The sequence below is a fragment of the Pelodiscus sinensis genome, chromosome 3 (assembly GCF_049634645.1).
Source record: "Pelodiscus sinensis isolate JC-2024 chromosome 3, ASM4963464v1, whole genome shotgun sequence".
In the NCBI taxonomy this organism is placed as follows: Eukaryota; Metazoa; Chordata; order Testudines; family Trionychidae; genus Pelodiscus; species Pelodiscus sinensis.
Genome location: NC_134713.1, coordinates 83,294,816 through 83,320,796, shown reverse-complemented (window position 1 = coordinate 83,320,796; position 25,981 = coordinate 83,294,816). Strand labels below are relative to the sequence as shown.

Sequence of the window (25,981 nt, the reverse complement as noted above, 5' to 3'; positions counted from 1 at the left end):
CATATGCACCCACGGAAAAGAGAATTTTGAAGAACTTTACAAGGATTTCAGCAACTTCCACCGCAACATCAACCTCAACCTGGACCAGTCCACACAGGAAATCCACTTCCTGGACACTACAGTACAATTAAATAATGGATAAATTTCCACCACCCTATACTGGAAACCCACTGACTGCTACACTTATCTTCATGCTTCCAGCTTCCATCCCAGACACATTTCTCAATCTATTTTATACAGCCAAGCCCTAAGATACAACCAGATTTGCTCTGATCCCACAGACAGAGACAAACACCTACAGGATCTATACGGAGCATTCCTAAAAGTGAAATACCGAACTGAAGAAGTGAAAAAAGTACCCAGAGATGAACTACTTCAAGACAGACCCAAAAGAGAAAATAACAGAATTCCATTTGTCATTACCTACAGTTCACAACTGAAACCCCTCTGACACATTATCCACAATCTACAACCTATCTTGGAAAATGATCCCTCACTCTCAAAGATCCCAGGGGAAGGGCCTATTCTCACTTACAAACAACCCCACAACCTGAAACAAATTCTTTCTGGTAACCACGCTACACAGCTAAACATCCAGTATCCCAGCCCTGCAAAAAGCCCCAATGCCAACTCTGCCAACATATCTGTACAAGCAAATTCATTACTGGAGCCAACCACATAAGGCACCAAATCAGAGGTTCATTTCGCTGCACATCCAGGAATGTGATCTATACCATCAAATGCTAGCAATGCCCCACTGCCATATATATTGGACAAACTGGACAATCCCTATGGGACAGAATTAATGGACACAAATCAGATATCTGTAAAGGGAACATTTCTAGAACTATCTCTTTTGTAATCTTCCATTAGAATTTAATCTTGAGTTCAAAGGTTGAAAGAGATTAAAAGAAAATAAAACCAAATAGATCCATGAAACTTCAAACAGGTTACACACGAGCTATAACTATTCTCCTGTTACAGGAGTGATTCACCATCTTCTTTATTCAAGTGGAAGGAAGGAGCTTGAGTGTGTGTCTCGGAGCAGATGAAACTGAGCAGACAAGGTAAATATTCTTTGTTGTGTAATAGATTACTAAAACATCTTCATGAGTAAATCTGTAAGTGAAATAAATATCCTTCAGGGTTCTGCAGTGGAGTGTATGCAGTGTAAATATTTTCCATCACAGTTCCATAGCAAGAAGCTGAGATGCATGGGAATCTGATCCTGAAATGCTTTGTGTGGTTATCTAATACAGAAATCACAAGAACATCGTGCGTTGTATTAATGCCGTCACTTGGTTTGCGGTATCAGCACGGTGATGAAGCTTTTAATGGATCACTGGTAGTTCCTGCTGTGGCAGTAGAAGTGGATGGAAAAGTTAAGGTAGACACAGCTTTGTGCACAAGTACAGCTGTGGCATCTGGCTGGTTGGATGCCATTCTACACAGCAGTGCTGGCATTTGAGCAGTGCAGAAAGGTTGTAACTCTTGTACTCCTGTGTATGGGTGACTGCCCTAGACCAACCGTTTTGCAGGGTCCCTCAAGCTGGAAATTTCCTTGGAGCTTCCAGTGGAGCCTGAGGAGCAGAATGAAGTTAAAAGAATAATTCAAGTTGACAACACTAATGGAAATAGTAAAATAAAATACAGTTGGCCAGGGGGCTGATTGCATTGGGAAAACAGGAGGGGGAAGAATCTTCGCCGATGTCTCTCCCTCAGTTACCTGCCTCCTGTAAGTGTCTCCCCACTCATCGAGCTCTGTGCCCCTCTGTCAGCCGATGGTCAGGACAGTGTGTGCGTGTGTGTTACACCCAAGTCTTCGACTGCTGAGACACAAAGTCTCGTTGCAGTGGGCAGCCTAGGAGGCTGGAGGGCGCCCCGAAAAATAGTTAACGTCTGTGACTTTACTGCTAGGACCGGGGTCCCGTCGCAGAGGGTAGCCAACAGGCTCTCAGACGCCCCGAGATTATAGGAAGAGCTTATTACACTTCAGATTTTAGCTGCTAGAATCTGTGATTCCTTCGCAGCGGGCAGCCTCGGGGAGGCTGAGAAGTGCCCCAATGGATTTTGCCACCTGGGTGTGACACAAATCCAAACGCCCAAGCTCTTCCTATACTGTCCCTAATGACCGGCTGAAGTTCTTTTTTAAATTGTGCCTGGTTCTGTTACAGCAACTGAAGGAGTCAGGTTAAAGCTTAAACAGTTACAGGTTTATTGAGGAAGCTTATAAATCATATGGTTACAATGGCTATTGCTCTATTTCTTAACTACTAGCAAAATATAGATCTTAAAAATGGTTACAAAGAAGATAAAGATAGAAAAATAGAAATAATGGTACCAAGTAACAGCTTACTCTTTCTATGTGTACACTTAAGACTGAGGACCACATTCAGGTACAATTTTTACCCCCTTCTGTGCCTCTCGACTCCAGCATGTCAGGCCAGGGCCGGTCCCTCAATTCCTAGGAAAGACGAAAATACGAGGTGGGCGTCCCCATAGAACCTTGGGAGGTCAAACACTTAACCCGACCAGCAGGTAGAGGGTAGAATGACACTCAAAGTGAGTGTGTGCTGGGCCCATCTTTTATACCCATTTTGGGTCACGTATTTCTCTTTCTTATCTGTGATGCCAAATAGTGCTGGTCTGCCTTTTGTGAGACCAGTTCTTACAAGGGAGTTGTGAACTTAATTTACACTTGTAAGAGAGATAACTAAATTGGAATTACTGGGGATTCTTTTCTCAGTGGGAAATTCCTCTCCCAGGGACTGTGTTTGTGTTCGAATCAACATGGTTGCCAGCCGGGGCAGTTCTCGAAGCCTCGAGGACAGCTTATTGACTTAATCGCTCTCTCTCCACATGTCTGTTTTTTTCAGCTTCTCAGGATCAGATGAGCCAGCATAGACTATGCTGATTTTACTGCTCCTTCTCTGCCCTGTATGCTTCAGAGAGGCAAATAAGATGGATGATATGGGGGGTTGGTCTGTCTGGCTACATTGTAAGTGTCTCCCCACTCATCGAGCTCTGTGCCCCTCCTGGTCCATGGTGCCCCTTCCCGCACGGTACTGCCCCACAGCAGTGCCCTCCCCCCCACTCTGCAGTTTTCAGCTGTTAGGAACAGCTAACAGGAGAGTTTGGAGAGGGAGTTCTCCAGATAAAAGAGGAGTAAAAACGGGACCCTGGTGGTAAGTGGCTGTCTGAAGTGTGTGTTTGTGTGGGCGGGGGGGAGTTATTTGCAGTGTGCTGAGCTTGTGTTTGTCTGTTTGGTTTGTTTGTTTGAAGGAGCTTCTAAAAGTTTTGAAATCTAGAAGCCTCTGCTAATTGGCTGAGCCTCAGCCAGGGGGAGGGGCTACCAGAGTTATATAAGCCTGTGACTCAGCAACCAGGAACAGCTAACAGGAGAGTTTGGAGAGGGAGTTGTCCAGGTAAAAGAGGAGTAAAAACGGGACCCTGGTGGTAAGTGGCTGTCTGGAGTGTGTGTTTGTGTGGGGGGGAGTTATTTGCAGTGTGCTGAGCTTCGGTTTGTTTGTTTGTTTGGTTTGTTTGTTTGAAGGAGCTTCTAAAAGTTTTGAAATCTAGAAGCCTCTGTTAATTGGCTGAGCCTCAGCCAGGGGGTGGGGCTACCACAGCTATGTAAGCCTGTGATTCAGCAACCAGGGAGCTTGCGACCAGGAGAGTTTGGAGACGGAGTTAGAGGGGGAGGTTAGAGGGCACTAGTGACTTCTGACCTTCTTTAAAACATAACTCTTAGAATAATCTATATTCCAGAGGTTTAAAAAGAAACCCGGTTTATACTTAAACTCATTCATTAGAAAAATGGAGACAGAAGCCCAGCAGCAGCGGGGGCTATCCTGTTTGTTGTGTCGAGTGTAATATGTATGATTACCTGCCCTGTGGGCGGGTGGCATATGTGTGCACCCGTTGCAAGGAGCTCCTGACCCTCCTGACAGAGGTATATAAAATCATGAGTGGTGTGGAGAGGGCTGATAAATAACTTTTCTTTATTAGTTCCCTAAATAGAAGAACTAGAGGACATGAAATGAAATTAATGGGGAGCAGGTTTAAATCTAATACAGGCAGTCCCCGGGTTACGTACAAGATAGGGACTGTAGGTTTGTTCTTAAGTTGAATTTGTATGTAAGTCGGAACTGGTACATATTGTAGGGGAAACTCTAGCCAAACATTTCTCCAGAGCTCAGTTTTATTCTCCCACACCTCACTTCCCTCAGGGTACGTCTACACTACAGCGCTAATTCGAACTAACTTAGTTCGAATTAGTTAATTCGAACTAAGCTAATTCGAACTAACGCATCTAGAACTAAAAACTAGTTCGAATTAGCGTTTTGCTAATTCGAACTAGCGTGTCCACATTAAGTGGACCCTGAACCAGGCTTAAGGATGTCCGGAAGCAGTGCCGGCAGGGCATCAGAGGAGAACTTAGAGCGTGGAGATGCTGTCTTAGGCTAGCCGAGGGCTGTGCTTAAAGGGTCCCGACCCCCACCCCGGAGAGACAGTTCTCAGGGGTGCCCCGCTTGCAAAGTAGTCCTGGCTTGGATTGCCCGGAGTACCCACACTGGGCACATCACACCACTCGGCCATCAGACCGGCTGCACTTGCCGCAGGCTGCCATCTAGGGAGAGGGGACAATTGGGGGGTGCAGGAGAGCTTCCACCCCCAGAAGCCCGCAGAGCCAGCCCAGTCCTCCCCATCGGGAGCTCGTGCCCCATTCCTCCCTCACCTCCTTCCACTTACCCTTCCCTAGCCCCTCTTCTTGATGTACAAAATAAAGATAACGTGTCTTCCAAAATGGAATCTGTCTTTATTGAACAAAACTGGGGGAGACTGGGAAAAGGAGGTGGGAGAGGGGAAGAGAGAGGCTGGGAGAGGGGAGGGCAACTAAAATGATCAGGGGTTGGGAACAGGTCCCATATGAAGAGAGGCTAAAGAGACTGGGACTTTTCAGCTTAGAAAAGAGGAGACAGAAGGGGGACAGGATAGAGGTCTCTAAAAGCAGGAGTTGGGTGGAGAGGGTGCATACAGAAAAGTTCTTCATTAGTTCCCATAAAGAAGGAGTAGAGGACACCAAAGGAAAGGAATGGGTAGCAGGCTTCAAAGTAGTAACAGAAAGTTGTTCTTCACAAAGCAAATAGTCAACCTGTGGAACTCCTTGCTGCAGGAGGCTGTGAAGGCTACAACTAGAACAGAGTTTAAAGGGACGTGAGATCAAGTCATGGAGGTTGGGTCCATGGAGTGCTATTAGCCAGGGGGTAGGAGTGGTGTCCCTGCCCAAAGTTTGTGGAAGGCTGGAGAGGGATGGCACGAGACAAATGGCTTGGTCACTGTCTTCGGTCCAGCCCCTCCAGGGTCCCTAGGGTTGGCCGCTGTCGGCAGACAGGCTATTGGGCTAGATGGACCTTTGGTCTGACCCAGTACGGCCATTGTAAGCTCAGGGCTCACGGTCGGGGGTCTCAGTGGACCACCTTGATTTTCATGCACACCTGCTCCTGGGTGGCCAGGCTGGCAGATCTCCTGCCCTAGCCAGCCACTTTCCTGTGCCTAGTGCGGAGGTCGTGGATGAGGTCCACGATGTCCGCACTATCCCAGGCAGGTGCCCGCCTCTTGCGATCCCGGGCAAGCTCCCGGGAGCCACCAGCCTGGTCCCAGGAAGAGGGGGAGGGCTGGGGGGCATCGGGTGGGTGGCTCTGTGCTGTGCCAGGTACAGGGTCTGCTGGCTGGGTGCTGGCAGGCTTGCACCTGGCATGGGCACCGTAGCCAGCCTGTGCCCCTTTAAGGGGTCCGGGGCCGGGAGGGGGGCATAGAGTTTCCCTGGTGTTGGCCAGAGTGGCCACCAGGGAAACCTGGGGAGGGCTAGCCTCCCACTAGTTCGAATTAAGGGGCTACACAGCCCTTAATTCGAACTAGTAAGTTCGAACTAGGCTTAGTCCTCGTGGAATGAGGTTTACCTAGTTCGAACTAAGCGCTCCGTTAGTTCGAATTAAATTCGAACTAACGGAGCGCTAGTGTAGCGTCTATGAAAGTTAGTTCGAACTAACGTCCATTAGTTCGAACTAACTTTGTAGTGTAGACATACCCTCAGTCCTTTATTCTCAAGCTGAGGTGTCTGCTGAGAAAAGCCGCTCCGCGTCTCCCTGGTCTGCTGGGGGGGTGGCGCTAGCTTCACATCTCTCTGGTCTGCTGGGGGGAAGCAGCTAGTGCGGAGTTGCCTCACCCCGTTTGTAAGTAGGGATCTGATGTAAGTCGGATCCATGTAACCCGGGGACTGCCTGTAAAAGAAAGTTCTTCTTCACACAGTGTGTAGTCAACCTGTGGAACTCCTTGCCAGAGGAGGCTGTGAAGGCTAGGACTATAATAGAGTTTAAAGAGAAGCTAGATAATTTCATGGAGGTTAGGTCCATAAAAGGCTATTAGCCTGGGGATAAAATGGTGTCCTTGGCCTCTGTTTGTCAGAGGCTGGAGAGGGATGGCAGGATACAAATCGCTTGATCATTGTCTTCGGTCCACCCTCTCTGGGGCACCTGGTGCTGGTCACTGTTGCAGACAGGGTACTGGGCTAGATGGAGCTTTGGTCTGACCCAGTACGGCCGTTCTTATTTTCTTATGTTCTCCCCTCCAACCTCCTATAGTCACCTTGGCTCAGTGACCTTCTGCCAGTCACCATCAGCCCCTGCCTCAGGGGCTCACTACAGTTTGAAATGGCCACTCATCATGACCAAAGGGGTGTGGAACTGCTGCCTTCTCCTGACCTGGTGCCTCCCTGCAGCCCTAGTAGCCACCAGGTCTTGACAGCAAGGCTTCACCCTGCAAGGTTGTTTGGCCACAGCTTCACAGCTCTTCCTGTCCTTCCTCAGCATTGCTCTGTCTCATGTACCTTCCCCAGACTATTAGGCAGCCAGATACTTCCTGCTCCACAGCTTGAGCAAGAACATGTTCCTCCTTTCCCGGAGCCCTTCTTATAGGGCCTTCCTAGCCAGGCCCTCACTTATTTTGGGGCCCATCGCAGACTTCAACCAAGGATGTCTTAACTCCTTATGGACAAGGGGAGAACAACCACACCATCACATGGTCAAAATAAAATGATCAAAGAAATCTCTGAAGTGAAAATAAACTTCCTCTGACTTCCTCCTATTTTGTTGAGCTTCTATTACTAGAAAAGAGTGAGAAACATATTAAACAGGGAATTAAGTGAGAGAGATTGAGAGAGAATGAGGCTATGTCTCCACTACAGCTGTTTTCCAAAAAAACTTCACTTAATGTACACACCGAAATCGCATTCTTTTGAAAAAAAAATCTACAGAATGGAGGGCTTTTTCTGAGAATGGTAAACCTCTTTCTATGAGGAAGAAACCTTTTTCCAAGCTCTTTTGAAAAAAGGCTTGTGCGGTTGGGAAGAGGGAGTTCTTTCAAAAGAAGTGGAAAGACATAAAAGCACAGCTGCCCTGCTGGATGCTCCATCCATAGTAATCAGATTTAAATGCGAGATAGTGTCTATTCAGGGCTCATCTAGGCTACACTAAAGTGTCGAAAGAGCAGGGCTTGACTAATAATACAATCTACTCTTCCGTGGCGAGTAGATTGTAACCTGAAAGAGCCGGATTTGGGAGATCTGTGCATGAGCAGATTGCCGTACAGTGCGGCTGGAGAGCGGGGCTCGCCGTAGTTCAGCGATCCCTGCGAAAGAGGATATGCAGAGCTTTCGAAAGTGAAAGTAGTTTGGATGTGGCTTTTTCGGCGAACCCCCCCCCCTTTCCGAAAAGCTGTGTAAACCTCATTACACAGCACTTTTACTTGCAAGAGATATTTAATTCTCATGCCAGGCTCTAAAAATGGCATTTAAATACTATCGTTCAAATTGGTAATGGGATCTGGTTTTGTATATGGGATAACAATTTTTGTCCTGAAAGACAGAATACCAAAGTAAAAATGTTATAAAATTATGTTTTCTAATCTGCAGATTCTTAACATGAGTGAAACTGAACTAACAATAGAGCCATCAAATAAATATATGTTCAAACATAAAGGAGCTTATTTTGTACAAGACATTACCACAGCTGAATACATAGATTCACTGGAGGATTTTGAAATCAGAGACAGTGATGTATTTGTGGCTACTTTTCCAAAATCAGGTGAGCCTGATTGCTTGTTTCTCTATCGGAAACTCATTTCTGACTTTTGTCTGACTCCTTTATTGGACCCTGCTCCTTACTAATCACCATTATGACCTAAGTTTGGTGATAGTAGTTTAAAATCTTTTAACTGCCACCAATTTATTAATGATGTTATCTCAGTTCATCCCCATGTTTAAGCTGTGGCAGAAGTTTAACACTTCGGAGAAAATCTGCAAAGTGTATTAGAACTTGGCTAATATTGCCAAAAGCTATGTACAACGTTGAATTATAGTGAAGAATGTCTATTTGTTTTTGTAATAGACAACTATTTTTATTCATGTTTGTTTAAGCATTTGTCAGCAATATTTTGGGAACAAGAAGCTGATGGAAAGGGAACATGGTGTGACTGCTTATACTAATGTATTTGCCCATGAACACAAAGCCCCCGATTTCACTGAGACAGCCATCTCGACTTGAAATTAATTAAACGCAATCTCTCAACCATTCACATTTGATCCCTATCTTGTCATACAGTATTCAAGATGAACTACCAACTACGTGAACTCAGATTATTCAATTTTTGGTCTCCGATATGACAGTGCTATATTTTCTTAAAACATGAATAATACCAATTCCAGCCTTTGCAGATTGAGATCTATTTACAGCTTTAGAGTTATAATGAAGCAGAAGCAATCTTTTGAGAGAAGGTCAGAAAGAATGATTTGGCACCTCATTGTATACAGAACATTGTAACACGGAACACCAGCACACAGGGTGCTATCAGATAGTGTTAGTAAATCCACTGTTTATTATGCAATAACTAGTTATGCTGTTATGCTTATAAGAAGCACACAGGATATTTTAAGGAGAAAAGGCAATACAGCATGTTTATTCAAAATACAACTTTAAAAATTAGTATACGCCTTCATTCATACACACAGAGAGCGAGAGAGGTCATACAGACGGTCTTAAGTTACCAGTCTGTTGCAGCTTGAGTCAATCTAATATATCATTTAGGAAACATAAAAGGGAGAAAAAAATCTCTAATAATTGTTTTTTCAATGGGGAGCCTGAATACCCTAAGTAAAAGATATTTCAAGTTTTAGTTATTGACTATCAGATAGATAGATCGATAGATTGATAACTCGTGTAGTATTTAGTGTTAAACACGAGCTATCAGGCTATTTGGATTTCCATCCCTGCTGCACTAATGTTCCTTTCATACAAACTATGTATTTCATGAATAATGTAGATTGAGACAACGTTTTGATGAGATCGTGATCATGGCAGATAATTACATGACATTAAAACAAAATTAGCATGAAACCTCTTTTAAATCAGGCTATTTCCTTTCCCAGGAACTGTGTGGGTTCAGAATATTTTGAGCCTGATTTATCATGAAGGCCATCGGGATGGAACAGAAAATATAGATCTTATGGACAGAGTTCCATGGCTGGAGTATAACTTACGTAATGTTGATTATGTCAATCGTCCATCACCTCGGCTCTTTGCTACTCACCTGCTTCACAATTTAGTTCCAAGCGATCTCAGGAAAAGGACAGGAAAAGTAGGTGATACTGTTTTCATGATTTAATTAACATTATGCAGGAAAACTTCTGGCTTTACATAGTAAATCAGCCTGTATTCTCAGAGCCAGTCTGTCTGCACTCCCCACAACAACCTTAGCAGAAGGATATCTCCCCTGGATATGTATGGGGTTCACATTCCTCCAAAGCCCCATTCCATGTCCTGAGAGCCTGCCAAAGGAAAAGGGGGAAACGAAGTTCTATCTAGACTTCAGGATGTCTGTGCCCAGTGTACGTGGGCTGTGCTTGGTGTCTGGGCCAAGAAACAGAGCTCCTTTTGCGTTATGATAGCTCACCCCAAACGAGCATCATCAATGGCTATGATCATTATAGTCTGCTTCTTCTATGTAAATTGCAGGGTTCTTATGGTGGTGTTTACAGCTATGTAAGTGTCAGCTCTGCTCTTATCCATGTTTTATGTCTCCTGCATCTTGAAATATCATGAAACTCCTTGTCAATGAAAGGGAGCTGGCCTGGGCAAGATGCAGCTCATGAGGAAGGCCACACCATGGTCATTAATTCACACTGAGCTCTTTCCCACTGAAGGTGTGCAGTGCCGCTCTGCCTTAAGGTTGAGGAAGTGGGAGAATTGCCTCATGGGAACAATGCCAATCTCTTACATTTCCATCTATGTATTCCATGAAAGGGGCTACTGTGCATCCATTTCTCCGTGAGATACCCTCTTTGCAGCTTCTTTATCTCGGTTGCAGTAACACTCCAATAAGGGGAGCAGATGCACAGAACAGAACCCTACTGTGCATGAGCTCCATCAGTGAACCTCTCAATGCATAGGTAGCTTCCTCCTGAGTTGCTTTATTGCTCAGCCCCTGTCTCCCGAGCAGAAAGACTCCCTACGACTACAGTAAAAATCAGTGAAACAACATCTCTTATGCTTCACAAAGCAGAGTTTTAACTATAGACATAGGAAAATCTTGCTTATGTGTATTTTACTCGGCTCATGTAGATTTTTGCACTGTTAAGAACATTTAGAAGGGGACAGAGATATTTCTCTTCTTGGCTTCTGACTTTCTTTTCTCAGTGTGCATCCGCCCTCTGGCTTAGAAATTGTTAGATCCAAACTGTAGGAGAAATTAGCTAAGGTTGGCAGCAAAGCATTTTAGCTTGATTTCTTAAACACAATATCCATTACAATTCTCTACAAATAGCTTTATTCACAATTTTATGGAAAGGGCTAATTCATGCTTACTGGGATTCTGGTCTGAGGATACTTTGTTAACTGAAATAATGTATCAAACACAATACACATAAATACACATCTGTTATTCACTTGATAGTGGTTGTTTATAAAAAGGAAAACAAAATCTAATCCATTTATTAAGAAGTTTCAGTTCTTTTAAGGTAGTACACTTGTAACTGCAGTCCATGTTAATATTTATGATTTTTATTACTAAATTTTCCATAATTTGTAATTATTTTTGTTACCTTCTTGCTCTGAAAATGACCCACACAAATAATTTAAAAAAATTGAAGATCCACTTCTAAGAAAACGTACTGCTGTGCTTACAAAAATGATGAATCCCACTGAGGCCAATGGTACTATCAGCTGCAGACAGCTACACGTGGGCAGGAGAGGATTTGGAATTAAAGAAGTACAGTATTGACCCTGACTGTGCAGATAGTGCTGGCAAGGCACGTAAGAACCATTTATTTAAAAGCAGGATAAACAATCGTATCAAGCACGTATTTTAATCCTCCTCATACGCAGAAATTTCAAGGGTTCTTTGCATGAATAGCATTAGTATTAAATCTACAGATTTTTAGGTTTATCGTGTCCATGTAATACGTGTGAGATTGTCACTCCTTTTACCTTGCAGGTTATTTATGTTGCCAGAAACCCTAAGGATGTCGTGGTTTCCTATTTCCATTTTTCCAACTTTATTGTCAAACTTGAGACAATATCGGATTTTAATGTTTTTCTGGAGAAGTTTTTAGCTGGGAAAGGTAAGGTGTTATTTCCTGCATAAGAGCCATGACCTCCTTGCTGACCACAGCCCATATAAGCTAACTCTGTGGATAAATTACATAGAAGGTGGAGCTTGTCAAAATCCTGGTGCTCAGTCACAGCTGGGGTTCGAAGGCTTCATTGAATGCACTAACACCCACGGTACAGAATAGAGGTTTTACGTGAAAAGAATTGCAGAAAAGCTGCACAGTTACTTCACCACATCAACCCTAACAATTTCAATGCATTTCACCTTCACTTATGAGGTTTTACCTGTCCCCTATGAATGAGTGAAAAGGCTGATGCAGTGTCTACTAGACCCCCTCAGGGATTTCCTCCCCATGCTCATTGGGATGTTGGACAGCCTCTATCCCTTTGTCCACACACCAGTATGACACTAGCAATAAGATTCGGCCCTTTGCATTCCATATCCAGGCAATCCTGTTTTTGTGTCCTACCTGCCCACACTGCCAGGAAACCATCAAGCTGGGTCTACTGGGTGTTCATCAGGGTTCCTCCTCCCACTCCAGGCCTTTCCTTGGAACAGATTCCTCTGGCTTCCTCCCCAAGACATTGTTCTCAGAGTGTAAGCTCTCTCTGTCTGGGGGACTTGTATTTCTTGGTTAACTTCTCTGCATTGGCCGTCGTGGGCTGGTGGCATCCGACACAGACTCAGATATTCTTGGAGAGGCCCCATAACAATTATTCTAGGATGAGTGTGTCCATTATTTCCCTCACCGATCACATCTTGGACCTCATCCAGTGGCTGGCCCATTTCCCAAGGCTTTCGGTGAATGCCCAGGGCTGCACAGCTGCAGGCCATCAGGACAATCTGAACTTTTGGCAACATTTTTCTATCCTCAGTCCCAACTGGTTAAGGATGGCTGCCTTCACCATCTCATAGTTCTGGGCATGCTCCTCACCAGTGTTCCCTCTAAGCTGTATAGCAGCACAACTTCACAGGTGATTAATCAGCTCTTCCCACTCACTCAGCTGAGTCCCTTACTGGGTGGGGCTGATTAATCACCTGTGAATCTGTGCTGCCACTCAGCTTAGAGGTAACACTGCTCCTCACTCAATGATATTTACTGCCACTTGATCTACTTCCTCCAAGAGTAGAGACAGCCTTAGCGCACAAGTTGCTCTCTCCCATCTGGTGCTATAGGCAATTGGTGCCTGAAGGGGGAGAGATTCAGGGAGGGCCACTGAGAAGAAGAGGCAGGGAGTATGAGTGAGCACCCCAATTAGCAATCAAAATTTTGTCAGGATCATGGGGGCAGTGTGCCTCCTGAGTACTACCATGAGTTTCCTTTGTCTGGAGGTATGGCCCTCCTCAAATGTACCAAGGAAGGCATCTGGATCATCTTCTGCACCCATTTTACAGAGTCAGTGACTGTCAGTTGAAGCTTGACTTATTTATACTGGAAATAAGGCAAAAATTGAGACTGGAAATAAGGCAAAACTATTAACAGAGAGCATAATTAACCACTGGAACAATTTACCAAGGCTCGTGATGGATTGGCAATGTTTAAATCAAGATAGGATATTTATTCTAAATGATGTATTTAGGAATTAGTTGGGAGACATTCGATGGCCTGCATTGCACAGGAAGTGAAGCTAGATGTCCACAATAGTCTCTGCTGGTCACATGTTCAGAGACTGTAGGATTCTATCAATTTGGTTCTAGGTTTAGGGTCATTAATCTATCAAAAGCAATTAAAATATGATCTATAAGTAATTAATCAGAACATAAACATGGAAATATGTTGTGCCAGGTAAGAGTACAATTCTGTGGTGCCAGTGGGTTCTAGAGGTAAAAGTATAACCTTTATTAGTCAATATGTAACTGTCTGTCTCTGCGTTTGAATAAAACAAAAGTGATCTGGTATTCCCAGATTAGAAGATGGACGTGGAATGATCTGCATCTCATGTTTAAGGTGAACATAAACTAGGAAAATGTTGTGAATAAGAACAGACCTAGAATAACATCTCAATGAGCCCAAATATGCCCCTAGCAGCAGAAGGGGAAAAAAGCTGAAAGAAGGACCTATGCTCCCTCGATTCTGCACAGTCAGCTCTGCCTATGAGCATTCTGGGAGGCAAACATCCCAATAATTGAATGGATTTTCTGTTTGAGATCATTAACTTTTATTTCTATACATATTCTCCTTCCCAAGTGTCTCCTGGCTCATGGTTGGATCACATCGAAGGCTGGTTCACCCACAGGGATGACTTCAACATTCTCTTCCTTACCTTTGAGGAGATGAAGAAGGTGAGACCAGTCAATCACTTCATAGCTCAGATAAATAGTAAAGAAATGCCTCCCTTGTTCTCTCTGATTTTACCACCCTTACTCACATCGAGTTGTACTTTACTCTGTGAGACTTTTCATTGATTGCACAGAGGAAGGTACGTTGATCTCAGAGATTTCTGTGAATGTCATTGTAAATGTATGTCTCAGTGCAAGGGGGGAAGAATCAGAATAATTAACTCAGTTTGACATTCAATAGCAGGTAAATGCCTGGTTCACTGTATCATAACAGGTCTCACCTACTTCCAATTTGCAATGCTTTGCTTGCTATTCATCTGTCAAATTTTAATGCTGCTTTAGACACCTATATATATGGGTATGTCTACACTACGGGATGAGGTCAAATTAAGATACACAACTTCAGCTACTTAATTGCATGGCTGAAGATGAATTTCCTTAACTCAGTTTTTGGTGCTGTCCATACCACAGAAACCTAAGGGAAAATACTCTCCTTTTGACTTCCCTTACTCCTTGTGGAAGCAGAGTTACTGGCATGAATGGGAGTGCCCCTCTCAGTTCAAATTAGCAGGTCTTCATTAGATCACCTAATTCTAACACTGGAAGATCGACAGTAGCAGCTTCAATCTTCTCTGTAGAGTAGTCATGCCCATAGTGCATTACAATCTTACTTATGAAATTGTGTAGTAAGTTAGAAGGTCCCAACAAAGAAGTCACCAGAGGTGGACTGGCCAGGCGAGACACCTGGAATTTCCCGGTGGGCCGTCCGCCAAAGGGCCAACTAGGGCTGCTGATGGAGGAGAGGGATTGTGACGGGGCGCTGCAGCCCCGCACTTTAAATTCCCCGGTGCCGTCCTTCTACTGGGCACTGTAGCGCCGAGGGAGCGCATGCGCAGCGTCCTGACATGCCGCTCAACAGCTGGGAGGGAAGACACCCAGGAATGGTGTGACATCACGGCCTGGGACTTTAAAACTGCACAGCCCAGCGTTGCACTGCACGGTCCAGCACGTGGGCTGGAGCCCGGGTCCGGCCCCACAAACTGGAAGGCAGAAGGTGGGTGGGAGAGGAAAAGGCTTGTGCTGAGGGGAGGGGTTAGGTCAGGAGAAGAAAGGGGAAGGCGCTAAGAGACAGGGTATAGGGGAGACAGTGAGAGAAAGGGAAGGAGGGGAGGTGTCAGTGGAAGACGGGTGATGCTGGGAGAGGAGAGGATAAGGGAATTGGGGGTTGGGGGATGTTACCCCAAAAATATTCTCACTAGAGACCACCCAGGGTTACACTAGTATGGTTTTATTTCCACTAGGTAAAACTAAAGAGGAGAAAGCAGCCACCAAAGGTTTAAGCTAAGGAAGTTAGAACTCTCTCTCTCTCTTACACACAGACACAGATAAGCAAGCAAGCACACACTCCTCCATTCATTCACTCATTCACACCCATTCATTCCTGCCCTCAGGCAATCACACACTTACACAGACATATAGGTCGCAGAAAGAGTCAAGGCATGTAGATCCTGGAGGGTTTGTCTGCTCATCATGGCTGGGGAAGCTGGTCAGGAGAGAGAGACACTGGAGAGGAGCTTCTCAGGATCAGTGGAAGGAAAAAGAGAGAGTCTCACATGTGCCCCTTCTCTTTATATAGTGTCTGAATGGCTCCTGTGACTCATTCACCTTGTCATCAGGGAGCATGCCCAGACCTCCCTTTCTCCAGCAGAGAGCATGCCCAGACTGTGATGACTAATTGTCATGTGGTCTATTGTTCCAAGCCAAGTTCTTCAAACACACTCACACTCACACTCTCTCTCCATTCACTCTGGAGAATTCAGTTTAGGAAAAATTACAAGCATGGTGGCTGAATGTTCCAAAGATTACAAAGTAGCAGTTTACAGTAAATTTGAGAGTTACACAGATTGCAAAGATTGACAAGGATCACAATAAATTGCAGTTTAAAACCTTAGACCTTACAGTTTGGTGTAGCTTTAGAAAATCCATGTATATAAATCTAGTGAGCTCAGGTGGGGCCTTTTTATGCAACAGGGAGTGCTGGGAGGAGGCTTGAAAGAAGGGGTGGGCATGAGGAATGCAGGGATGGAGCAAGTCGTGTGAGGGCACGGGAGCATGAGGGCAGAGGGTGGTGAGGGGGTGGGCATCAGGGAAAAAGAGAGCAAAGGGGACAGGGGCAGTGAGGGAAGGGGGAGGCACCAGGAGGGTGTATGGATAAGGGAAGGTGCAGGTGCCAGGGGATTCTGGGGGTGAAGCAGAAGGACAGACACCTGCAGGGGAGGGACCAGCATCAGAGGAAAGAGGCAGGGCAGGTATGTAGAGGAAGGTATTAAGAGAAGGGATGAGGAGGGGTACCTCACATGATCAGAGTGGGGCTACTGGAGAAGTGGGCACAGGGGGAAGAAAAGGGCTGGTGGAGGGGGGCAGGTTGCAGTAGGGCTGAGGGCAGTGAGAAGGGCAGGAGTCGGGACACCAGAGGAAGGTGAGGGGTTGGGGAGCAGCAGGCACTAGGGGAGCTGATGGAGCAAGGGGAGGAGACATCACAGCAGAGAGAAAAGGTTAATACAATTATAGCATAGTTGCATGAGAGGGGTTTGCTGGGGGGCAAACTAATCCCTATTGGTAGGAAGATGGTGGGAAAAGTCCTTAGAGAGGGGTCGCATGACACCTTTTCCTTCTGTTCATGTGTCCATCTTGCCCCGAGTGTGTTACCTCCAGAGGCCTAGCTAATGGGAGTCAGGGGGTGTGGCTAATGGGAATCGTGAAAAAGTGGACCATTCTCAACCCATTTCCAGGGCCTATTTTGATTGTCAGTCCGCCCCTGGAAGTCACCTTTATTCTTCAATGCTCTATGCACTATCCTTATGCTTCATTGCACACTGTTTGTTTAAGTATCCCATTAGCCTTTACTCCATCATTTTATTCAGTTAGTTCTTTTATTTTCCAAGTTAGAAAACTTACTTCAAAATAATCTTCATTTCAGGATCTCAGAGGCGCTGTGCTGAAAATCTGCAAATTCTTAGGAAAGCAGCTAACAGAAAAAGAGCTGGACACAGTTGTGGAAAATGCTTCATTTGATAACATGAAAAGGGACGTCAGGGCCAATTATGAAAACATGCCAGAATCAAGTCTCCAGGAACAAGGCAAAGGACATTTTCTTCGCAAAGGTAACACAGGAGCAGCCAAGTCTAATCAATATAATCTTCCTCATCCTGGCATAGGTCATGTTGAGGCTATCCACCGAGGACTTCCAAACACAACTTTCTGTGCTTGGGAAATAACTGGCTTTAGGGCACTAAGGCTGTGTCTAGACAACACCTCTCTGTCGAGAGAGAGATGTAGATTAGGCAGGTTGAAATTGCTAATGAGCAGGGATTTAAATATCCCATGCTTCATTAGCATAAACATGGCTGCCACTTTTTTTTTTTTTTTAAACAGAGCTTTTTCGAAAACTCCCTGGCAGTCTAGACACAGATATCTCCAAAATAAACCCTTTTTCGAAAGATCCTGTAAACCTCATGTTTTGAGGTATACAGGATCTGTCGAAAAAGGGTTTATTTTAGAAAAATCTAGACTGCCGTTTTTTTTTTTTAAAAAAAAGATCCATTTCGAAAAAAGCAATGGCCATGTTTATGCTAATGCAGCACGGGATATTTAAATCCCTGCTTCATTAGCAATTTCGACATGCCTAATCTACGTCTCTCTGTTGACAGAGAGGTGTAGTCTCTAAACACAGTCAAAGACTGTTATTTCCTAAGGGTATGTCTACACTAGCCCTCTAGTTCGAACTAGGGAGGCTAATGTAGGCATTTGAAATTGCAAAACAAGCCCGGGATTCAAATATCCCGTTCTTGATTTGCATCTTCCTGGCCAATTGCCATTTTTGAAATTTACAAGTCCGGACTAACCACCCAGGTCTACACATGGCAGGGACCCGATAGTTCGAAATAAAGCCCTAGTTAAAACTACCTGTTATTCCTCCTGAAATGAGGTTTAACAGGTAATTCAAACTAGGGCTTTATTTCGACCTACTGGGTCCCTGCTGCGTGTAGACACGGGCAGTTAGTCGGGACTTGTAAATTTTAAAAAAAAACAACAAAAAAAAACCAACAACAAAAAAACCTGGTGAATAAGTTCAATGATAAAGCTGTCATTATGTCAACGAAGGAAAATTGTCAATAAGCCCTTTTAGAAAGTAAAATTAATTTCATGCCACCCATGAAAGGAAAGGTCTTCTTCAAGAAATTAATAATACGTGAACATTAGAAGAAAACGGAAAGCAGTTCTGTGTAGTGCTGCTTTGAAGCTTCACAAATGGGGGTACTGGAACTGATTTGTCTCTTCAGTTTCTAAGAATAATTTAGAGCACGGAATTAACCAAACAGATAAAATCTAATGGTGTGTCTACACAACACCCTGAACTCAAAATAATATACGCAATTTACACGATGTAAATTGTGTATCTATTTTGAAACAGCTTATTTAGTAATTTTTCTTCTAAAATTTGCAGTAACATAAATCATTACTACATGTTAAGAACTGAGTCGTATAAAACTACCGGTATATAAAGCAGAATTAGTAAAATTATTTAGAAAGAGCAGGTCAGAGAGGAGGTATATGACTCCAGTAGAAAAAAAAATCCAGAGGGGGAGGGTGTTACTGTATTTATCCAGCCCTCAAGGTTTGTACATGTATCTCCAAAGCCCTAGGGAGCTATGTTCTTGGGAAATAAGAGAGGAAGGACCAGTCTGGGGAGAAAAGGAATTGAACCCAATCAGCAGTAGTCATAGTCTCTTTCCTGCACAAGTGATATTCAGATTATAATAAAATCTGCAAGTGACCTCTAATCCCCAATTCAAAGTCTGTGTCTCCTGCCCCAGGGACCATTGGAGACTGGAAGAACACAATGACTGTGGCGCAGAGTGAAAGATTTGACAGCGTGTTTAAGGGAAAAATTCAAGAGCTGCCTTTCAAGTTCATCTGGGATATTAATGAAGATCTCTAGTGTGGGTTCCAGTTGGAGACAGGTGACAGTGCGCACCGGGGAATGAAAACGCACCTTTGTCACGGGTGTTCATAAAAATCCATTGTGCTGTGCAATTAAAGATTAGAAACCTGCAAAATTGCGTACCTCTAACGTGTTTGCACATCACTGATAACCCAGTTCTAAGGAAAGGTGCCCCATTCTGTCCCAGCTGTCCTGCAAATCTCGGCACCTGATCTGCCCAGAGGCTGTGGTTGGGAGCCTGGATACCAACAGACTGCAGACAGACGTGAAGTGTCCCAAGTGTCTGTGCTACACTGCCCTAGGTCAGCGCTCTGACTCCAGCTAACACAAGAGCCCCACTCAAGTCTTGGTCATTTTCTTATCTCATACACAGTGACCGAAACACACGCCGAGTCCTGTGAGCAGGCCGCAGTCGGTGGAGGGCAGACGGTGCCCCAGGCCAGTCAGAGGGATGCAGCCCTCTCCTCACCATCCTTCAATCAGTTAACCAATTAAATGAGATTTTACATCCCTGCTAGAGACGTACCTACCTATTATTGTCCATCTGAGCAGCTGGGGAAAGCCATTCCAAACCTTTTTAGTGACCCGTCCTCTTGACAGACTAAAAGAGCATTTCTGTGAGTGGGGACATTTCCATCAGTATTTCAAACAAAGGCTGCCACAGTTTTCTGGCATTCTGCACAGGGCAGCTACTTTGATTAAGAGGTGTGTCTGTCTTAGGGCTACATTTTGGCAACAGGATCTGAACCTTTTCATGGGAAGGGATTTCCCTTGCTTTATTTATCAGCCTTGATGGTGTTCTTCTCAACTTGCTTCCCCCCTGCCCGGTGTCTCTGGAGACTCTGTTTCTGCTTCTTTTCATGTTTACCCAAGAGATGCTCATAGATCTGTTCAAATGTTAAAACAAGTAGAAGCTCAACAGCACAAATGCCTGTGTTGACACCCCAGCATGAGTTGGCAAGGTGTCAAAAAGCAGAAGAGCTTCCCGCACCTGCATCTCCTAGAGGTAAGGAAGAGAATAGTGAAGTTATCTGTATGGGTGTATCAGCCTCTGACATGATTGCCCATGGGCTAGTAGCTTCCAAATTCCCATACAATTTGTAGCAACCTGCACAAAATACAACTGAGAGTATCTTCATGGCTTCTTCAGAACTCCCATGTGGGAAAATTAGTTTCCTTCAGCAACTTCCACAAGATGGGAGAATTTTATTAAATTAAGTTTGACAATGAACACAAGAACAGCAAAATGGTTTTGATTTTCTAATTTAGTTTATAAATCCAGTTTATTTTTCATTTTCTTTATATCCATCCTTTCCAGGCAAATCCTAGTACACAGGAGGAAGGATTGGGCTCGAGCTAGGAGACTGCCTGGTTTGTGATGATTAGAACTCTTGTTGGGATAAGAATTTGCATGTAACAAGTTTCTTAGTGTGTTAGGCTTAATTGGCATGTTTTGTTTACTCCAGTTTAGTAACTTATTTTGGTCTGTCTGTTGTCACTTGACATCACTTAGCTCTTTCTTTTTATACTTAGTAAAACACTTTTGTTTATCATCAAGGCCAAGATAAATAATTGTTAATAGGGGAGGCGGTGGCACAGCTGTAGCTCTCTCTCTCTCTCTCTCTCTCTCATTGATAAAGAGATCAAGCCTTGTGAGATTTCTCTGTGTAACATTTTATGCCGAAGAATTCACTTTATTCTTGAAGTCTCTGTCGCCGACTATGGTACTGCGCAGTCTGATGAACTGTTCTGCCTTTTAGGTGCTTTTGTCTTCTGCTACGAATATTACTAGTTATTGGCAGAGTTTTCACAATATTTGTTTTAACATAATTGATTCTGAGCCCAGCTGGGCCTATTGTTATTGTTTTCAGGGGTGTCACTCCGTAGTGCACTATCATCAGCAAATGCCACATCTTGTAGCTATTCACCCTGGCATTGAACAGAGGCAAAGGAAAGATCTTCATAGATCACATCTGCATCAGCCTTTGATGTGGTGCAACCACGATCTAGGCAGTACTTAGCAAGGTGAATATTTAGAGAAATATATCATGACCTGAAACAGAAAAATAGTAAAATTATTGACATGTTTGCATCCCAATATACTCAGAAGCAGAGCTGCGGGTGCCGAATCAATGGAGCATACTTTGTTATTTCAGTTTCTCTGCCGTTGGAGGGATATTTAGGCTCACAAGGATGTTCTTTCAGTTCCAGTTGTTAGTCACAGACTTTTCCTGGTTTAACTTTCGGGATAAACATGAGATCAATATCATACCAATCTGTGGATCTGAGGCCAAGTTTTGTTTTTTTTCACAAACAGATGGTTAGATGATGACTAATGTCTGTGGATTATCAGTTATCACAGAATTGTACAGTCACACAGTGTAAGGTATTTGCACCTTTAGATCCTGAATTATTTCCATATAGATCCTATTATTTTCATTGGTTTTGATGAATTAAAGACCCCAAACTAAATTGATAGATGCATACGTTAATAGATTCTACGGCCTAAAGGAAGAATTAAGGTCATGTAGTGCAGTGTTTCTCAATGACTGGTTCATGGACTGGTTCTCGTTCACAGCAGTCTCGTTGCTAGTGTTGGAGGTTTCCCAGATAAAGAATTTTAATATTTAATATGGAAAGTTATGCTAGTGCTGGGAGATTCCAATTAAGATCTTGGCTTCAGAGAAAACTTAGACATGAAAAGGAAGAGCCTGCACTTTTGTTCAGAATGTGGAGAATGTGACTGCTGAGAAACAGCAATCACATTTGCACTTGCTGTGGTAAAACTTGCTTTCCCATAGGGAGAAAGAGGGTATTCAACACTCGAGAATGACAAAAGTTGCATCAATCAAGTGCCACAGCAATAGACTTAGTTTAGCAAACTCAAAAATATTAGTCAAAGCTGAAAATTTTATTCACCCAAATACACACTCGAGCAAAAATGCACCCACCTCCCTACACTAAGGCATTAGACAATAATACACATACAATGCATGCACACACTTGCCTGCAGAGAGACAAGTTTTCATGTACTTTTCCAGTGGCTGCGAGACCACCCATCGGAGAGCAGGGGGCGCTGGAGGGGAAAAGATGGGATGAGGATGATGGGAAGTGAAAAAGGCCAAAAGCACCAGGATGTAGAGGAGAGGTGGACAGTGAGGGAGGGGGGAGAGAGTGTGGGTACTATTTGGGGTGGGTGCAATGTAGGGGAAAGCTGAAGACTACAGATAGATGAGGTTGTGGAGAACACAAGTGGATGTAGGGACATAACGTGAGTAGAGCAGTGTATGGTGGAAATGGGATAAGGGCTGTCGGGGGTGTGACGTAGTGTGAGTTCCTTGCTGGTTGCTAGGTTTGGGCTGTGGGTGACCCCCCACTGGCTGCTGTCTGTATCACGGCCCAGCAGAATAGCTGATGGGACAGGGAGGTAACCTGTTCTACCGGTTACCTCCCAGGGAGAGGAACAAAGGAAGGAGGAATGCGCCCCTGGCTTGGGGGCAGGGCTGGAAGGGAGGGACGGTCTTTAGTTTCTGTGTGGGATCATGGAGGAGACAGCCTCAGGAAGGGGCTGGTATTTAGGGGCCCAGTCTCCCCCATCTCAAGGGGGGCTGAGGCATCCTAGGCCTGGCCCTGTAACCAGATGACATCTATGCTGTGCTGTATCCTGGAGAAGCAATAAACTCCCTCTATTCTACTGGCTGGTGGAGTCTGTTCATGCCACTACGGGGGTGCAGGAGACGGGGAAATCCCAACGTACGTTCACAGGAGGTGATGGATATGGGGACATAGATATGGTGGCTCTGGAAGATGGAGAGGAATAGGATAGGGCTTTAAAGGGGATAGGTAGGTGTGGTGATAGAATGGGATGGGAGAAGGATGCAATGCCAGGGAAGGGCATAGCAAGTGCGATGCAATGATGGGAGACTAAGTTTGGGATATGGTGTTGGGCACTAAGAGATACGGCAGGTGGAAGGCGGGATGAGGAGGGAAGCAATGACGGGGAAGAGGGATAGGAGGACCGAGATGGGGGGGGGGTGAAGTCAGGGGCAGGGCGGGGTAGGGCGTGGTTCTGGGAGGGCAGGGTGGGGCCCTGCACTAGGTTGGCGGGGCAGAGCAGGGTGTGGCGCTAGGAGGGCGGGGTGGGGCAGGGCAGGGCGCGGCACAAGGAGGGTGGGATGGTGCGGGGCAGGGTGTTAGGAGGGCGGGGTGCCTGGCCCCGGCACAGGGTGGCCGCAGCTGGTGAAGCTGAGCCTGGCGGGGTAGGCCGCGGTCATGGTGGCTGCTTCCGGCTGCCGGCTCACTGAACCGGAGTTCAGGGGCTCGGTGGGGGCGGGGGCTGTGGCTCAGCCAAGGCGGGGCCCCATCCCCCGAGTGGGGAGCCCCACGCCTGGCTGCTTGGAGCCTACGCCTGGCCCTGGAGTGCTGGGAGCTTTGTGTGAGCAGCCCCGGGTACTTCCTGGGAGGTGGCTGATGAGGCTGAGCCGGGGGGCCTCTTTTTCACCTTCGAGAGTGTGCCCTCCACCGGCAATCCCGCCTCCTGTGCACCCTTCCCGCAACTCCCCATTTCCCTCCCCCGCCTGTGTTCTCTCCCCCGCAACTCCCCTGCCTGTGAACCCCCATGATGGGCTGTCCCTCTTCCCCCCACTCCCCGGCCTGTGTGCCCCTGCTCACTATCCTGCGACCCCCCTCGCCTCCGCTACCTCCCCCCTCTCTTCTCCTCCTTGGCTCGGCCTCTGCCCAGCAACCCCCGTCCCCACCTCCTGGCCCACTGCAGCCCTGCTGCCAGCGGCGGATATAGGGCAGGGTGAGCGGGGTGGCTGCCCCAGGCTCCGCGCTTTAGTAGGCCCCACGCCAGTGCAAGTGTTTTAAAACTCCCATCTGCCCTGCTTAGAGCAGGTTCGGCAGCCTGTGGCCCGCGAGGGAGCCCGACGTGGCACTTTGGAAGCTCGAGCCCCACCCTCCCGCACAGCAGGCAGCCCGCGCAGGCGCTGCAGCGGGTGGAGCAAACCCTGCGCTTGTCGGATCCAGCCGCGAGGCAGCAGCAGCCCCTCCGCCACGTAGAACAGAGTAGCGTGGCGGGGCCCTTTGTGGTGCAGGAGCTGTGAGCCGGCACCACTCCCCCAGACTTCTAATCCCCGAGCACATGGCTAGGCAGCTCCTGTGGGAGAAATGGGAGAGCAGCTTCTAGGTAAGTGTCCAGCCCCCCAGCCACTCCCACTCCGATATCGTCACCCACATAACCCTCCTCCCAGACCCTGCACCCCAATCCCTTGCCCTGGGGCACAGTCCAAAGCCCTGGCCAGATCCACTCCAGGCCTGCTAGTCCCCAGTCTGTTTGTGTGGTCCCCAGCTGATTTTTCTGTAGGGGTCAGTGTCCCCTAACCCAAGAGAGGTTTCCCACCCCTGCCACAAATACAGGAGGCCCCTGCTTTATAACAGCCTGATTTATGACCCTCCTGCCACCCCCATTATGACCTTTTTCCAAAGTGGGGAAGGGGCCAAAATCTCCCAATTTACTACCTTGGCCTATTGTAAATGCAGGCTCGAGTTACGACGAGGGTTGCCAGGTGTCTGGTATTGGACCTGACAGTCCAGTATTTGTGGCTTCTGTCAGGTGGTAAACTCCCAGAAAATACCGGACCAGTAAAATGTCTGGTATTTTCAGTTTTTCTCAACTGGAAAGCCACTTGGGACATTCTTGCCCTGCCATGAATGAGGATGGGGAGTGTGAGATTTAAAGGTGCCATGATTATGTTTTTTGGGGGGAGGGCACTTTTTTTGCTCAACATTTGGACATCCCCCTTTTTTATTAATGCAGAATTTTGTTTAAAAATTAATTACAATATAATTAGAATAAAAATTATCCAACTAAATTAAGTTTCTATCAAATTTACCCAATTCACATTTAATATGAAAATAGCCTTTTTTCAATGTTTTTCTCCAAAGGGGGGCCTGGAGAAGTTGTGCTGCCCTGGGCCCTGCAAAACTCTTATCCACCCCTGCCTGCTGGACTCCGTCTCCTCTTCTCCCGCCTCCCACCTGGATTCCCATGTCTGGCTCTCTAAACAATCCCCCCTCCCCCTACTCTCTGGGCTCTGTACCCTCCCTCCACACACACACACCTTCCCAGGAGCCCAGCCTCCTTGTGCTGTGTCCTGACAACCTCACCCCTGCCTGGGATCCAGGTGATTCTCCCTCTCCCTTTGTCTAAGGAAGGGGAACTCTGGTGTTCGCAGTGCTTGTGTCCCCAAGTCCCTCCCTGGACAAAAAAGGGGGAGGGCAGCCAAACATTTTTTTTGCTTGGGGTGGCAAAAAGCCTAGAGGGTGCGGCCCTGTGTAATCTTTTGTAATCTTCCCCTAATGGTTAACCTTGAGTTCAAAGATTGAGAGAGATTAAAAGAAAAGGAAAAACACATAGATCCATGAAACTTCAAACAGGTTACACACCAGCTATAACTATTCTCCTGTTATAGGAGTGATTCACCATCTTCTTTATTCAAGTGGAAGGAAGGAGCCCGAGCGTGTGTCTTGGAGCAGCTGAAACTGAGCAGACAAGGTAAATATTCTTTGTTGTGTAATAGATTACTAAAACATCTTCATGAGTAAATCTGTGAGTGAAATAAATATCCTTCAGGGTTCTGCAGTGGAGTGTATGCAGTATAAATATTTTCCATCACAGTTCCATAGCAAGAAGCTGAGATGTATGGGAATCTGATCCTGAAATGCTTTGTATGGTTATCTAATACAGAAATCACACCACCACCATGGTTTGTATTAATGCCATCACTTGGTTTGCGGTATCAGCACGGTGATGAAGCTTTTAATGGATCACTGGTAGTTCCTGCTGTGGCAGTAGAAGTGGATGGAAAAGTTAAGGCAGACACAGGTTTGTGCACAAGTACAGCTGTGGCATCTGGCTGGTTGGATGCCATTCTACACAGCAGTGCTGGCATTTACACTGTGTAGAAAAGTTGTAACTCTTGTACTCCTGTGTATGGGTGACTGCCCTAGACCAGCCCTTTCACAGGGTCC

General features: G+C 45.8%; 2 protein-coding genes across 6 annotated transcripts in view; both read left to right on the top strand.

Moving 5' to 3' along the window:
• The first annotated feature begins 1,042 nt into the window (after positions 1-1,042).
• On the top strand, positions 1,043-19,067 carry LOC102448334 (amine sulfotransferase-like). Of its 4 annotated transcripts, none has more exons than XM_075924038.1 (7): positions 1,043-1,067; positions 7,973-8,144; positions 9,485-9,693; positions 11,548-11,674; positions 13,853-13,947; positions 16,925-17,108; positions 18,822-19,067. In XM_075924038.1, exons 2-7 carry the CDS (start codon positions 7,982-7,984, stop codon positions 18,944-18,946), a joined length of 903 nt encoding a protein of 300 aa, XP_075780153.1. In that variant the 5' UTR covers positions 1,043-1,067; positions 7,973-7,981; the 3' UTR covers positions 18,947-19,067. The 4 variants fall into 4 exon arrangements, with proteins under 4 accessions (XP_075780153.1, XP_075780151.1, XP_075780152.1 ...); XM_075924036.1 differs by lacking the exon at positions 1,043-1,067 and adding an exon at positions 2,875-2,998; XM_075924037.1 differs by lacking the exon at positions 1,043-1,067 and adding an exon at positions 3,317-3,456.
• Positions 19,068-19,222: 155 nt separating this feature from the next.
• Positions 19,223-25,981, top strand: part of LOC102448569 (amine sulfotransferase-like) — a 33,977-nt gene continuing 27,218 nt past the window's right edge. Inside the window, exons 1-2 of one of the 2 annotated variants that reach the window (XM_006123237.4) lie at positions 19,223-20,974; positions 25,423-25,505. The gene's annotated coding sequence lies outside the window, so the exon portion shown is untranslated. Of the gene's footprint in view, positions 20,975-25,080; positions 25,135-25,422; positions 25,506-25,981 lie in introns of those variants that run through there. The other variant, XM_075924040.1, reaches the window with a different exon arrangement.

Bases quoted from the DNA above. Each gene is read 5' to 3' on its own strand.
- LOC102448334 (XM_075924036.1), top strand. From the start codon at position 2,966: ATGATATGGGGGGTTGGTCTGTCTGGCTACATT. The intron at 8,145-9,484 runs GTGAGCCTGATT...TTCCTTTCCCAG, and splicing joins GGCTACTTTTCCAAAATCAG to GAACTGTGTGGGTTCAGAAT. The intron at 9,694-11,547 runs GTAGGTGATACT...TTTACCTTGCAG, and splicing joins TCAGGAAAAGGACAGGAAAA to GTTATTTATGTTGCCAGAAA.